The sequence below is a fragment of the Dreissena polymorpha genome, chromosome 6 (assembly GCF_020536995.1).
Source record: "Dreissena polymorpha isolate Duluth1 chromosome 6, UMN_Dpol_1.0, whole genome shotgun sequence".
NCBI classification, from domain to species: Eukaryota; Metazoa; Mollusca; class Bivalvia; order Myida; family Dreissenidae; genus Dreissena; species Dreissena polymorpha.
The window spans coordinates 14,767,237-14,784,331 of NC_068360.1; the positions used below are offsets into that span (position 1 = coordinate 14,767,237).

Sequence of the window (17,095 nt, forward strand, 5' to 3'; positions counted from 1 at the left end):
CTGATTCGATTTTACTAAAAATGATAACTTTATAGTTGATTCCGAGTAAAATGAAAATTCTTCGCCGCGCGTGACAGCTATATTTCAGCACTGCTGAAATAGAGGAAAATTTATTCCACAGTGGTTTATTTCGACAATGCACGTCTGATGATGGGATAAAAACAAATGCTTTGTTATCAAAGAGGTGTGAAAGTCAATCAAAAACGCGCGCACGCATTTTTAGTAAAACACCATATTGCTTCAAAACGTAAAACGATTCAGTAAATAGATGTGGATCATTCAGACAACATGCTATATGAATAAGATTATTGGTAGAGCGCACAAAGAATTACCATTTGAGCAATCTCCATGGTTGTTACAGTTGTCAGGACACGAGGCTATGACAAGTTGGGCCTTTTCTGGGATCTCTTTCTGAAGATGTATGTAAATATATGTATATTTCCTTTCCATTATTGTTCCTGGCTTTTATTGTTAATTAAATCCACACACACGTGCATATTTCACTAAGGCTATATACAAGTCCAATATATCGCGCTTGGAGCGGCAAATACAACATTTTATTTTATTTTTAAATAAAACATAATGTAGTGTTATGTATAGTTTACAAGGTCGCAAATATATATATATGCATGCACACGTTTTTCTAAATTAGATGAACGAAAACACAACGTGTAAATATAAGTTGATGCATGAATTAATATATGCAACCCATTCTTACTCATTATTTTAAGCGTTGGAATACTAAAGCTCAAGAGGCATCACAAAGTCAAAGCTACTCTGACCTTATGCAATATCTAAACTACATGCACACTCAACGCATTTTTCTGTACGTCATTTGTATTGTTTTTATTTTTCAAAAATGATCTGACGGTATCACATGACATTTTTGTCATAAATATTTCTCATATCTTTCTGTCGATTCATGTAAAAAATCTCAATACGATTTAACAGAATAATCCTTTACGGGTAGGTCTCTTTCACATTTCCGGGTTTTGCGATATTAAAAAACAAATCGAAGTTAATTTATAAAGCTGAACATCCAATCTTCATAACACGCTCAAAACTTGAATTAGGTACCTAAAAGAGCATTAAAAAGCATCTCACAATTAGAGTATGTAAAAGGGTTCTTCTTAAATGTTACCTTGTGACATACGTATATTACACCTCAATTAACCAAGATTTGAACTCGGCCTAGGTATGCATATGATATTTTATTAAACAATTTCATCAAGACTGAGTAAAAATGTGACATCTCAAGTGAAATTAGAAATTGCTTGAACCTTGACCAAGATATTGCTAATTAAACATTTATTTCCAAGTTTCAACAAGAGTGAGTCATAACTGTTGCTTCTAGAGTCCTTTTTAAGATTTGTTCGTGTGACCATTCGATTACAACTGGGGCTAAATATAGTCAATATAAATAATCTGGCAAAGTTTCATCAATATTTCACATTGTTTTCTTCTAGCGTGATAACGAGGTTAAAATAAAAATAAGAAAGTTTTTATCAGGTGTTCCTGTTGTTGACTCCAATTTGTACTAGTGCATGCTTGAAACCGGCAAAGATTTATGCCACCATGGAGTGAGGTAGGTACGGTGGCATGGAGGTGACATTTACTCCTCTTTTTTCAAATTGCACTCCTCTTTTGTCTATCTCGTGGCCTCGACTAAGTAACTCGAGGCCACGACTTACTAACTCGTGGCCACGAGTTAGTAAGTTGAGGCAACGTGATAGAACAAAGAGGAGTGTACAACTAAATAAAAGAGGAGTGCAATTAAAAAAGGGCGGTGCAGTAAATAAAGAGACGTTGTTCCTTGTATATTCACCATACATTTGGTATTGATGAATATGCTTAGGAAACTTTATGACCTGAAATTCGACGTCCTTGTTGACGATCATCATGGTTGATGATTGTATGTTACGGCATGTGCTTTCTTCGGGGCCAGTGGCAGTCAGATTTAACTGAAATCGCAATTAAAAGCCATGCTTTTTCAACAAATCCAAGATAACAAAATACAGACCTAAACATTCTATATATCAAATACACGTACGTCGAACAAACGTTGAGAACACATACAGTGGTTTTGTAATCGATCGTTGAATTGTTCTTGTTTAGAAAGCTAAGTACAGATTTAAATATAGAAAACGTTACCCGTCTTTATAAATCAGGTTAATACTTGTTGGAATAAGTTCTTACCATTTTATCCTCTGCACAAGAGCTTGACTGATTCTGATTCCGGTCGGATACTTCTTCTGCTAAGTCCCCACCACAGTTGTCTTTAAGATAGGCAGCGCAAGATGACTGTGCCTCAATATAGGCCGCCAGATAGTCTTCAGGTTTTGGTGCATCGGTCTCACGCTGTTGAATGCAATCTTTGTTTTTAAAATTTTATCATTAAATGCTAAAATTACAGTACCAACATGTAGTTAACAAATAAATAGTTCAACGACCACCAATTACCTCCACACTGGGCGAACTCGTATCTTCATTTATGTAAACTTTTAACTTGCCTTCACTGTCAACTCAATATGATATTCCCCTACCTTAAAACTGAAAACTCACAAAACTCATTCATAAAACTCCTAATTATATTTGATCAATGATATATTTTACTATTTTATTATATTACCTTTGCTCTGGATGCACTTCGTTTCTTCCTAAGTGACAGCAGTTTAAGCAGCCGCTCCCTTATATCCGACTCTTCTCGGTAGTGGAAAGTATCTACGGAACGCTCATCTCTAAGAATCTTTTGTATTCTCTTGCCGCGTTTCTTATCTTAAGAGGTACGGCAACATTTCAAACAAAGAAATGAAAATATGGCGATGGGAGATAACAGTCACCATGTAAGCCTATGCGCTTGATACATTAAACTGTTTATATGTTTGTTCTGTTAACAGCTATATAAGATTAAATGTATAGTTTAAGAAATGTATATTCAAAAATTATACATATGTGTTATATTCATAAAATTACGAGTCTAACATATGAAATCGACGCATGTTTTGTCCTCATTTCGGTTACACCATTTCTCTCGCTTGTTGACTATCAACGGGCAGACACACAATTTGTCGTTGGTGTTCCATGATTCCAGCGTAGCTACGTAATCTGGATTCATCAAGGAGCGTCCTTGCGGTACCCTATAGAAAACAAAGATGTTCATCAATATTTGGATACACTATTAATCCGGATTTATGAGGCAATATAAACCAGTATAGATGTTAGTTTTTGGTTTTGACTAAACCACACTATAAATCAATATTTAATCGACACATCCAGATTATTCTTTTTTTGTATTCAAAAACAACAGTATACACAATTGCCTCCAAGACTCAGAGAAGGCATCTGGATTTCCGCCCTCACGCCACCACCAAAATCCCCAGTCGTTCGCCAGGCTTCGAGTCAACGAGACGCCGTCGCTATGAAGGAAGTCATCATTCCAGTCACCATTGAATGTCCCGCACAATCCTCCAACACGGTTCATGTCATCAGGGGACGGGTACACGTACACGCTCATCGTTGACCACCAGGGGCTTATGTAATAACGTGCCTCAACTATCGTTCCTTGCGGAAGGTAAAACTATCAAACACATCGTAAACAAACTTTGACAGAATTAAGATCGACATTTTTTACACAAGTGACGTTATACAAATGTAAAAATTGTACACTTAGCAAAACACTGTCTCTTCAGGATCACATATTCAATTTCTATTTAAATGCAAGTCAGTCAGAAATGTGTATCCATCCGTTAGTCTTTGGTTTTGTTGTTTGGTCGTTCGTTTACTTACAAAATAAAGTTTCTACATAGGTCATTACAATTATTTGATATGAATTAGAAAGCACAAAACAAGTGCTGGTCGCGGAATTAAAAAAACAAATGTACATAAGATTCGAAAATAACACACCAGATCTTCTTTTGAAAGTGAGGAATTGATAAAATAAAATATTTTAAATTAACGAAACGAACGGACTACCTAGTGCATGTAGCCTGGTTCAATATAAACTTCTAATACATCGTCTGCAAGTTCTATCCACTCAAGCAGATGCATGTCCTCACAATGGGTCACTGTGTACACGTCACGTCCGGCCCGCACGGTCACCCGCACGTGCAGGTTGACCAGCTGCCTGGCCAACAGGGCTGAGTCTGGATCTGGACCTGGAAATAAATTAGAACACATTGTAATAATATTTGTTAACATTATAATTATGTATTAACATGTATATTACATGGACGATCACCGGACCCACCTTTTTGTGATTATGAACTACAAGATTCATAGAAGGCAAGTCACATTGTTTAAGTACATTGGTCTCAAAAGGTCCGAAGTGTTTTCGTCACTAGTCATTAATCGTGATATGATAAAAAGAACATTGTTGTTATCGGTTTGTTATTCAATTGTTGGCTTCGCAATATAATACTAGTATAATTGGACAAAAAGCATTAAATCTACATTTAAATAAAATATCAATTTTATATTTCCAAAATATTAATAATATATGTGAAAACCTGTAGTGTGTAACATTTGTGATTATAAAGATAATTTATATGTTGTTTACTGCTATATACACATATATTGTGATATTACCTAATATGTATTTGTTATCGTCAGATATTCCTTTTTTATATGACTATATTACACGAAACATTGACATAAATAGTAATTTTGTTTAATTTAAAACATCACATATTCATACAATATACGTGTAATGGTGGTGACAATCAATGTTTTATGTTTTCCTTATCCATAAAGCTTACTTCAATAGGATACTTCTGGTGTTGATAAAGTGTAAACTCTCCCGATAACTGCATACTATAATACCTGAAAGATTAAACGTTATAATTTAAAAAACACTATTGGCCGAACCTTTCGATTAGTAATAAAGATCAATGCTAGTAATGTATATGTAACAGGAACGCCTAAACACCCTACCGTAAAATACCTCTTATTTGATAACAGATTGATGTTGACTTTTCTAACAAAAGCACAGGTTATTGTTCATCGATTGTTAATTAAACAACGTACACATATTGTCCACTATTGTGAATGGAGTAAATAAAAATGTAAATCAATTTAAGATAAAATGAAGTATCTATAGTTTTCCTAGGATAAAATTGAGCTACATTCACTTGTTCATTCCATTCCAACGAACTAATTTTATACATGTTAAAAGGGCATCATTTAATAAAAACAAATGCCGATTTTAACTGAAACGTTATTCCGTTTTTAAGTGGTCATTAAGTAAGGTAATTGTTGGAAAGCAAATTATTGTGGAATGGTGTTTTTGAAACTTCTTTTTTATTTATTGGTCATTACATAATTAAAGAGGAAATATAATCTTAAATAGGTTTTAATTTAACGCAAATACCCTGTTTAAGTGCAAAATTATGTTCAGGAGTATTTCTATGGTATAGTTCTTCGATTGTAATAGCCCTCAAAGCTTAGCGTGTGATATGTTTCAGTATTTGTGTTCAAGAGGTGTATTTCAGCTCTTTTTGAAGACTCTTGTAATCTTTATTGGTATCTGTTATTGTAATTGCAAAATATACTTAGGTACTCTTTCATTTCCAATTCGGACCGCGACATTTAACGAACATCTTGTGTTTGGTTTTTGAATTGTAAGACGATGTATTAACATACTACATAATATTTTATTGACCGCTACATGTGTGGATATAAGTATTATTACAATTCTATCATTCCATTTTAGTTTTATACAGTGTTCATTCGTCCCAGTCGACGCTGACTTACACTGTGATAAAATCGGTTGTAACACCTAATTGTTATCAAATGTAAACATTGTTTCGATAGTTTTTATGTATGACCAGTCTTGATTGCTGATACTATTTGTTGTCTTCTCAATTGTGTTCCTAATGATGCAAAGTCTGTCTTAAATAGTTTTCTGCATAACTAAAACAGAAACAATAAAACGGTCTGAAAAGAAAATGACGTCCGACGAGTGTTATCAGACAAAACCAGTATGTCAATAATGCCTATGAACGTTTACCTTGTTCAAGTCGGAACGAATCAAAATGGCCTGTCGTGTTCCTTATCTAGCGTGTATAAGGCTGTTAGTTTTAATCTTAGTGTTCAAGTGCTTTCGGCTGTACAACATGTGGCATATATATTGGTTTACATTGGCTTCGTTTTTCGGGTGCTCTATTGCACTTAAATGTAAGTAATTTATTGTTGATGCATGTTTGTCGAACATTTCAATATTGATTCTTCGCGCTGCGATAAATATTTTACAACATATCTGTTTTCAGCCACAACAGGACGGGAATTCGTCACTGGATTTCTGAGTTGGATTCCTAAATGCACGTTAAAACTAGATATCGCCTCCAGTACATATGGGGATGTTGAAATATACGTACCATATCTAGGAATAAATACCACATACTCTTTCAATAGAACATTTTCAACTACGTTCAACAGCAGTCTTCAGCTTTACGGTACTCGGATCGGACGAAACGGCGTTTATTTAAAATCAACAGTTGATATTACGGTTTACGTTACCACCTATGATATTACTGGAAGAAGTGAGGACACACACACATGCCTGCCAGTTCAATCGCTTGGAAGAGTATATTATATTTCCAGTTACATGCCAACGTTTGAACCACTTTTTATGGTGATTTCCGCGTTTGCGAACACTGAGGTGAATATATCATTTCCTAACGGCACATCGATAGCAAAGACACTGAACTGGTTGGACGTCTATCAGGAATCGTCCGTTAAAAGCGATCCCACTGGTACTATCATCCGGTCAAGTAAACCCGTATCTGTGGTAAGCGGTGTGTCATGTGCGAATGTCCCGAAAGACGCTCATAGTAGTTGTGATATGGTTGGTGAACAAATGATTCCAGCGAACGCCTTTCAAACGTATTTCATCATTCCGCCAATCCAATCCTACCAATTTATGGTTCGTATATTCAGTAGTCAAAGTAATAACACGGTATGTGTGAAAGACTCGTCGTTTGACAATTGTACTACGATTGGTTCAAATCATTGGATGGAATCTGTACCAACTAATTCGACCTTAGTCGTCACTAGTCAAGAATCGATATCCGTCATACAATACAAAGAAAATCAAGCGTTCATGACAATAATTCCGGGTATAAGCCAATTTATGAATTCGTATACAATTGTTGTACCAGAGGTCTATGCAGACCACAATCACTATATTTCTGTTACAATACTCTCTTCCGCATCGCAATCCCTTCGTCTAGACGGAAAACCACCAAGTGATCAACGTGTTGACACTGCTTACGTGCCACCCCCATTCAACAATTATACAATCCTCACGTTCAGAATATCCACAGGATACCACGCGATTGCATCCACAGTACCACAGGTTGTGTTCGGATTGATTGTATTTGGAATTGGGAATAAGGCCGCATACGGGTACCCTGCTGGGATGAACTTTGGTAAGTCTATATTAATTCTTTATAATGTACATTACGTAATGAACAAACAATATAAATATGTCGATGCAAAAAAAGATACTAGATATATTTTAAAGTAATTTATTATGCGAGACGCGTAGATGTTGATGCCTTTGTAATGATTGTCGATTTGTCAACTTCCGATCCACTTATCCTTGTTGTTTTAATTGTTGTTTAATATTTATCAAGAGACACTATTCACATGTTTTTTTTAACAATATAGGAACGTGCATTTATAATGTCTATTTACGTGCATGTACGCTAACATTCTTTATCCAGATATTCTCTTTCTTTCATAGTATCGGCCCTCCTCATAGTATCGGCCCTTTAACGAAAAACCTTAATGACTTGCTGGAAAATTAATGTTTTTTCAAATTTTAGAAGTTGTTATTTATTTCATGGTTATCCTTGACTATTACAATTATTATCATTTTTACGATTCTCGGTGTTAATTGGAAAGTAGGTCATGATTATTCCAGGGTGATGCTACGATTTTTAAATTACGTAAAACACACGTAAGTACTTTGTTAATAGATAAGTAGTAGCTTTATCAAATGTGTTAAATGCCGCTTATTTTTCAATAAAATTTAAAAATATTTGAAAAACAAAATGAGCAAGAGTTTCGTTTTTCCATTAAGGCACTATTTTTAGAACAAGCACGTGCGCATAGTAACAAATCTTAACAACCAATCAGAAGGGCCGATACTATGAGAGGGTCGGTACATTAAACAGATTACTAAAGGGAGCTAAGTCTAGCAAGTATTTTGTCAAAACATTACCGATTAAAATGCAGTTTTCGTTGTTATGTCCAAGAATACAAGTTTAACTTTATATAGACATAAAACACATGCGTGTCTTTGTATTCGTTCACTTCCAAAGTTCCAATTTTTTCATTAAGAGGGCCGATACAACGGATTAACATGCTATCCCCGCCATTACGGTAGTTACAACTGTGTTAATGGTTCCGCCTGCACCAGTTTTGGGTATGGGGCCGGGTCCCTTTGGATTGGAAAAGAATGCAGCGTTTTGACTAAAATTAAGAAATGAGTTGTTTTTTTTCGAAAAAATGCTTCAAAATTTAGATGAGTGTTTTTAGTATTATATTTACTAAGGTTGAACTTTTTTGTTGCTGAAAACCTTCAATTGGGATGTTTAAGGTCCTATTTAGGAAAAATAAATTATTTTTCCATTGAGAATGAGGCCGAATACCGGACCCGAAAAAACAACATATTGACCTGTCAAGCTGACTCTAGTGGTAGAGTTATTATGTTTTCACCTTTGTCTCAATCCCGAAGTAGATGTTCCCGCTCAATACTTCCAAAAAATGAATGAACCTTGATATTGCGCCGGCTTATCTTAAAGAAATCAACACTTCTTTTGCAGATCAGGGGCACCATCTTATACATGGCTGTAATCTTCCAACGAAACTATCAATCAAATAAAAGCAGAACCCTTTTTGGCAGACCTGGGCATAATGTGCTTATGGTTAGTTTTTGCGATCACCTGTGTCCGTCGTTAACAGTCCGCCGTTCATTTAACGTCGTCCGTCTTCAACATTTACAGTTTTTTTTAAACTCTGGACGCATCATTGATTGAACAATCCAATAACACTTGGTCTGGACGTTTTGTTCCGTATATCTCGGTTAAGTTCAAAACAAGAAACGTGTTTACCAAATAGGTCAATTGGGCACATTTATGGAAACGCTTCCGGATGCTAAAGAAGTAATATAATCTTCATCAATGTGCACAAAACATTTATTTTTAAAATGTCTGAGCGAAATTTGATCATGGATTCGGTCCTTCGATAAACATGGCAGCAAGGCGATGGGATGCTTTTCTTTGTAGAGCTGTTGTGGAACCTAAAACACTCTAGAAGTCATATTGTTTTCCAATTTTCATGAACTTTGCTGAGGACAAATGTTAGGCTGACATCTCAGCTGAGTTAGATAATGGCTCACTCTGTAGAAGAAAGGTCGCAATGGGCTGACGCAGTTTTTCTTATATGACTATATTGAAAGTATTTTAATGAATTCTTCATGTAACGTTGTCAGAACATTTGTTTTAATAAATTATGGCCGAGTTTCAAAATTATTCATGTCCGTCGAAAACCACGGCCCTCAGTGCTATTTTTTGCTATATTGTTCATATATTGTTCAAGTGAAACCTTAAAAGTTACTTTTTTAGAACATCGGTTTCAGTGATTTATCGGTTGCGTTAAAAAAAACATGATATTTCTACGTGTGTCCCGCGTTACTAAAACATTATTGGTGCTAGAATTTTAAACAATTACAAGTAGATTAACAAACATGTTAAATCGGGAACCTTTATAGTTTTATTGGGACAGTTTTGACAAACGCCAGTGTTATATCCCTTTTTAGTAGTTTTTTTTATTGTGTGATGCGTAACTCAAAAAGTATTGCTGTAAAAGGGATACAGCTAGCTAAACATATCAACCTTCATGTAAATTGGCTTCTTTATGTACTAGTATGACTTTATAAATACTCACCGTTAATCATGCATTCAAGAGACAACTTGTTAAAAAGGAGACTCTTTAAGTGTTTGCTACTGACCTTACACATATATTTAGAGTTATTGCACGCGCACGTGTACATTCAAGCTTTACTCTGTTTTCAGATATTAATGAATGTGCATCCTCCCCATGTCTTCACGGCGGTACATGTTCAGATGGTGTTAACGATTACACCTGTACATGCTCAGATGGCTTTAGTGGAAGGAATTGTGAAATCAGTGAGTAATATTGCAGTTAAACTTTCTAATCATCATCATAATAATAATAATCATCATAATCATAATCATCATCATCATCATCATCATCATCATCATCATCATCATCATCATCATCATCATCATCATCAGCACCACCACCACTATCATCATCATCATCATCATCATCATCATCATCATTATCATTCCATTGACCGCTTTGGCCGTTGGGTGGAAGTAAGGGACAACGATACAGAAATGCTCCTCCAGTCAGGTCTGTTGTGTGTTGCTGAGAGTAATTTATCCATGTGAAGTGATGTCCACTCTTACATTGTCCATCCATCTTTTCTCCTGGCGGCCTCGACGTCGACCACCCTCTAGCGTGCCTTGGAGAACAGTATTGCACAGAGAGTCTTGCCTGGTGACTTTACCAAACCAAGCCAGCTTTCGTCGTTTGACAGTCGTCATAAGGGGCTCTTGTGGACCAACAAGTGTTTCAGTAATGTTCTTGACGTTCTCGTTGGTCTTGTGCTCCGTGTAAGAGATGCGGAGCAGTCTTCGTCGACATTTATGTTCCAATGCCTGTATCTTGCGTTCTGTGTCCGCATGAAGCGTCCAGGTCTCGCAGCCGTAGAGCAGGATGGAGACTACGAGGAATTTGTAGAGCCTGTATTTGGTGTGGTAGCTGATGGAACTGCTTGCCTACATCCTCTTCAGTCTGGCAATCGCTGCGTTCGCCGTTGCAATTCTTAGTCGGACCTCAGCGGTACTGGTGCCATCCCTGGACAGGGTTGCGCCCAAGTACTTGAAACTGGTCACTTCGTCTAGCTTCTCGCCGTTATGGTGATGTCTGCACTGGTCTTGGTCGTGCTGTTCACCATGATTTTCGACTTCTTCGTGTTGACCTCCATCCCTTTTTAAAGAGTATGTTGGTGAGATATTGAAGTTCACTGCTGATGCCACCCTTGAGGTCAATGTCATCAGTAAAAATGATTTATTAAAGAAAGAAAAGTCAACGTCAATTAAGGTAACAAAAAATACAAAATTCATAATGTTTTGGGTTATTCACATAACTACTTTTGCAATATGCACCGATGGAGATAGAGGTGTGGTGGTCATTCGAAATGAAAACGTTGAACAGGACCGGAGAAAGAGGAAATCCCTTAGGGACGTCCACTGATGTCCTGAAGAAGTCCCCCCGGGCCCCGCTGTCCATTGAGAAGAACTGCGCTGTACTGTTCTAAACATCCAATGAAATGATATGTGAAGTCCCATTACAATATTCCAAATAAATTTAATAGCATTGGCTTCTTTGAAAACAATCAATGACATTGGGTTCCCCACCTAATGTTAATAAGGAAAATGACTCTTTGAACAGAATACACGCATACACCTTTCTTTATTTATATTACAAACTTGTCTTATTTCTTAGTCCGATATCCATCAGAGTGGTTGCATTGGCTCAGTTTTAATGTTTATGTAGTGCAATCACAATGTTAACATCCACTTTTAATCCCGCATTCAATGATCAACTTTGGTTAGAATGAAAGCACCGGAAACTCTGATAGTTTGTGCCACTAAGCTAAAAATATACCCGTTAAATCAATCCAACGAAATAAAATGATTGTATGTATATAGGTTTTGCTGAGATAATGTTCAAACTTATATGAAGCATTGAATTAAGAAACACATGATATATTACAAAGATTTAGAACTAATAAGCTGAGAACAATCATTTTGTCTCATAGTAACTTAATTTCTTTCTAAATATACAATTTGTTTTTGCGCAGTAGTTATATGTGTGTCAAAATATCAATTTCCGTGCATGCGCGTATGAAACTCGTATGTGCATGTATATAATGTGGTACGTGTAAAGATGGTGTGAACGTTTACAAGAACTTAAGCAAAATGTCCTATTTCTCACGATCAAGTCAAATGATATAAAACTTTCTCTCACAAAGTACAAGATATATCCTAATATAACATATGTTATTTTGAATGCAATGGAACAACGACTAGCCCATGTGAGACTCAAAGCATGGTTCCATGCAGATAATGCAGTTACCAACTTTAAAATGAACCTCGCTCTGTGAAAAGTTTAATGAATTTGCGTAAAGTGTGGCACCAGGGACGACCCTTTCGCTTTTATGTTGTTGTTGTTGTTTTTTCGTTTAAAGAAGGTCTCTTCTTAGCAAAAATCCAGTTTAGGCGGAAAGTGTGGTCCCCGATTTGCTTATGCGGACTGCATGAAGTAAACCCTCTTTTTCACAGAGCAAGGCCAAACTGTTTGGTACATTCAATATATTATTTCTGGTTCAGAAAGCCACATCTGAATTCATATGTATCTGTTTTGTTTAAAAGGGATTTAATATGATTTTTTTAAGAAAGACAAGTTAAACGTCACTAGAGGTAACAAGAAATTCAACATCAATAATGTTTTGGTTCATTCTCAGAAATACTAAAGCAGTATGTTCTTATCACAAACTAACACTAAATATACTTTATATTGATTGATTTAGCGTTTTTATGTGTGTTTGTGACTGCGTATATGTACACTTTCAGACTCCAACAAACAGCTGATGTGTTACAGTTGTGAAGACATGTCTCACCTAGAACTCTGTGATACAGTTAAAAGATGTGGCGAGGGCGAAGTAAGATGATTAAATATATATGTATGTACTTATTTCATAATATGGTTTAAACAACACGATATGTTATAACATTTTATACAGCATACGGTTTTATTGTATGTTTATGTATCTAGAATAAGAATGATTTTTTCAGGCGTGTTTGGTAGAGCGAACTCGTGCGAAGTACCGGTCGGGATGTGCCAATAGTTCGGTAACTACAATGTATCAGAAAGACAAGTTAAACGTCCAACGTCCAACGTCTTCATAAACTGCATTATTGTGATACTGATTCGTATTCGGAAGCTAAAATATTGATTGTTTCTATTTTCCACCCTTCTGACTCTATAAAGTATTGATTCAGGTTTGTTCGTCAAATAATCCAAGCTCAAATCAGTGTGTAGAGTGCTGCAGCGACGACTACTGCAACGGTCGTGGGTGCGGGGATGAAGGTATGCAGTATTGACCCATTTATGCTTAGTGGACTCTCCCGTCCTTTTCAATTGGATCAATTTATTTCCAAAATTAGGGATGTCTAGTATATTTATTTCTATATTTAGAATATTTCTTACAGAAATTCCTTTAAGCAAACAGCGCAGACCCTGATGAGACGCCGCATCATGCGGCGTCTCATCTGGGTCTACGCTGTTTGCCAAGGCCATTTTTCTAGACGGTAGGCATAAATAGGTTAAACAAACGACGTTGATTTATAAGTTTTTATTCGCGTCATTATCATATATGATCATATATGCGTGTACCAGAACTTGTTTGTTACGGACGCGGCGATGAAGGTATGCACTATTAAAACTCATATTTTAAAACACGACGTTGAGTTATCAACTTATCAGTTTTGATTAGCGTCGTTATCATATATGTGTGCACCAGCACCTGTTTTGATTATTATGTATGTAGGTTTAGTCTCAAGACAAGAGCGAGGCCCAGTGTGCTATACCTGCAATCAAGTTCGAACCATTCAGCAATGCATGTCCATCGGACTGTGTAATAAACACCAGGTGAGGTTTTAACCCTTTCAGTGCGGGAACCGAATTTTGAAGGCCTTTGCAAACAGTTTGGATCCAGATGAGACGCCACAGAACGTGGCGTCTCATCAGGATCCAAACTGTTTGCTATTCTGATAGTATTCTTTGAAAAAAATCAAAGAAAATGTTAATTTTACAAATTCAGCAGACGACATTTTAGCAGACGACAAATTTCCCAGCATGCAAAGGGTTAATACGTTGCTATCGTGCGGGATTCTATATCGTCACATTGAAGTTTTATAATTGTTCAATGGTTATTAAGCACATGTATTGTACAGTTTGTCTCTAATAACCTAATGATGGCCGCATGAATTAAGCAATGAGCGGTTAAATCATAGCAAAATAATGTTCTTTTTTAAATTTGCTTCTACAATGTTTCTCAATGTCTAGTCTTGCAGAATCGAGGAGTTTGAATTGCTTGATCACACCAACTTATTCAAGCTCGGGTGTGCGGACTCTCCGGTATGTCGATGTAATTATCGTAAAATATAATATGATAAATGAACCTCGCTCTGTGAAAAGGGGGTTTAATGCATGTGCGCAAAGTGTCGTCCCAGATTAGCCTGTGCAGTCCGCACCGGCTAATCAGGGTCGACACTTTCCGCCTTAACTGGATTTGTGCTAAGAAGAGACTTTCTTTAATAAGGAAAATACCATTAAAGGACATTCTGGACAGGGAGGCGGAAAGTGTCGTCCCTGATTAGCCTGTGCGGACTGCACGTGCTGATCGGGGACGACACTGTACGCACATGCATTTAACCCCCTTTTCACAGAGTATGGCCTATATGTTTAATTTACTAGCAGGTATATTGACCGTTAAAGGGGCCTTTTCACAGATTTTGGCATTTTTTAACTTATTCATTAAATGCTTTATATTGATAAATGTTAACATTGGATCGTAAAAGCACCAGTAAAAAATCAAGAATAAAATGAAAAAAAGGAAATGAACATTGCCCGGCGCAGGTTTCGAACCAGTGACCCCTGGAGTCTTGCCAGAGTCCTGAAGTAAAAGCGCTTCAGCCTACTGAGCTATTCCGCCGAGTACACATTCTTGACGTATTTTATACCTTATATAAGCAATCTTCGTAGTTTCACAAAATTTAACGACAAAAACAGAACTCTCCAAATTATTCAATCGTTTCGCGTTGCAACGCTTTATAATTTTTAGGTTTTAAAATCGTCAAAAGATGCATATAATGGCTATATTAGAGCATGGTAAATGTTCAGTATTACTGTTTCCTCACAAATATCAAAACTAAAACGAAAATTTGCGGATCTGTAACAACTTTTTTCAATTTTGTCAATTTACCAAAGCGTGAAAAGATCCCTTTAAGGTCAGGGAATACACAATTACTCGTTGTCAATAAAGTGTATTGTTTTGTCAAGGATGAAGATGTGTATTGGTATTATGGAACTTAGTTTGCGTGAAATAGAACTCAGTTGATTGAAAGTTGTTATACACCTGTACATACATTGCATGAAGTAGGACTCAGTTGATTAAAAGTTGTTACCGGGTATACACCTAAACATAGTTTGCGTAAAAAAGAAGTCAGTTGATTAAAAGTTGTTATATACCTGAACATTGTTTGCGTGAAATAGAACTCATTTGATTGAAAAGTGTTATATACCTGAACATTGTTTGCGTGAAATAGAACTCAGTTGATTGAAAAGTGTTATATACCTGAACATTGTTTGCGTGAAATAGAACTCAGTTGATTGAAAAGTGGTATATACCTGAACATTGTTAGCGTGAAATAGAACTCATTTGATTGAAAAGTGTGATATACCTGAGAGACATACTAGGTATCTATGTTAATGTTGATATAAGTAAGATTTGAAGTATTTCCCCATTGATAAATACTGGTAAATAGTAATACAGCATTTATAAATGTTGATACGTTATTTCAGGGTGACACGACGACAATCCATCTGGCAAAGCATTGTGTATCTTTATAGACCATGCGTATACAGAGGTCATACTGGCATCTGAAGGTTAAAAGAACAGTTCAAAGCGCTGTTGAGCTTCTCCTTTTCATACATGTATTCACTACAACTTGACACACAAACATACACCCATAAGGGAGGCAAATTTAAGCACACATTTACAGGCTGAATCCTTGGCTATTCATTATTAAAAATAATAAAATCGCACCCGTTCAATGCATTAGTTATGTCACTACAGCTAAAAATAGGCATTACTTTAAAAATGTGTTAAAACAATACAAATCGGGTTAATACTTCCGCTCGTTTTGGTCATTGTCGGCTCGGGTACTATTTAAATGTACCCATGTACTCTTACGTATACTTAAATGAACCCCGGGTACGGGAAATATACTAAAACGTACCCGGCCAATTAAGACTACCAGAGTTTTATTCCCCTAAAAAAATCGATGTCGTAAACGCGCTACGGAATAAGAAACAAAATTCTCTTTGAACAAAACCTTCCTTAACATTCCTTTTTGAGTATGAGTTTAATATCGAGGTCATTTTACAAAATATTGACATAAATATAAACATAGTTAATCTGAAAAAAAAGAAGAAATAGCCGACAACGACCAATTTAGCGTTAGAATTCCCGGGTACGTTTTAGTAGATTTTCCGTACCCATGGTACATTTAATTATACTTAAGTAGTACCTGGCGGAGCCACTTTTGAAAATATCTGTATTAAAAGACCAATCATAAAATGATAACACGCTCTTACTTTAAAGTAAACGAATTGTCGTTTTACATCATTAGGTTTATAACATGTATTATAATTCGATTATTTGTGAACTATTTGTGAAACTATTTCAAGTTCAAAATGAACTTACGTCCAAAAATAAACATTTATCAACATATTGACGTATAAAACATTTGTGTTTTAAAACAACGACGGATATAATTCAATACTATAGTTTGTCGCATTAATGATTTCAATAGTCTAATATATCGGATAGAAAAACGTACATAAAAAAATTAAATTGTTTGAAACATTCAATCATGCAACAAACAAATTGTGTTGCAGTTGTAGTTCAAGGTGCTCTTAACTTTCAGTCAAACACATCGGCTGCTATAGAAAAATATTTGCAAATATCATTTTGTCGAGTTTACTTTCTGATATATAATTGGATTTATAACATCGCAAGTTCCGTTATGTCGATTCAGAAAACCAATTGCATAAGTTATATCAATATGAATATGTCTTCCTTATTCACATCATCAACGCCATTTGTGGGGCTTCTAATAGACGGTGTTCCTATCGGCAGCGTGTTAACGACAGG

General features: G+C 36.0%; 1 protein-coding gene across 2 annotated transcripts; it reads left to right on the forward strand.

Annotated features, from left to right (window-relative positions):
* Positions 1–6,081: 6,081 nt before the first annotated feature.
* On the forward strand, positions 6,082–16,670 carry LOC127835394 (uncharacterized). 2 transcript variants are annotated; one of them, XM_052361806.1, is made up of 9 exons: positions 6,082–6,171; positions 6,264–7,424; positions 10,077–10,190; positions 12,729–12,817; positions 12,951–13,007; positions 13,158–13,245; positions 13,706–13,806; positions 14,224–14,305; positions 15,742–16,670. In XM_052361806.1, exons 1-9 carry the CDS (start codon positions 6,111–6,113, stop codon positions 15,744–15,746), a joined length of 1,758 nt encoding a protein of 585 aa, XP_052217766.1. In that variant the 5' UTR covers positions 6,082–6,110; the 3' UTR covers positions 15,747–16,670. The 2 variants fall into 2 exon arrangements, with proteins under 2 accessions (XP_052217766.1, XP_052217765.1); XM_052361805.1 differs by having other exon boundaries at positions 14,224–14,295.
* The last annotated feature ends 425 nt before the right edge of the window (positions 16,671–17,095 follow it).

Coding starts and splice junctions, on each gene's coding strand:
- LOC127835394 (XM_052361805.1), top strand. CDS start 6,111: ATGTGGCATATATATTGGTTTACATTGGCTTCGTTTTTCGGGTGCTCT. Junction 7,425..10,076: donor CCCTGCTGGGATGAACTTTG/GTAAGTCTATAT, acceptor CTCTGTTTTCAG/ATATTAATGAATGTGCATCC. Junction 13,008..13,157: donor CGGGATGTGCCAATAGTTCG/GTAACTACAATG, acceptor GTATTGATTCAG/GTTTGTTCGTCAAATAATCC.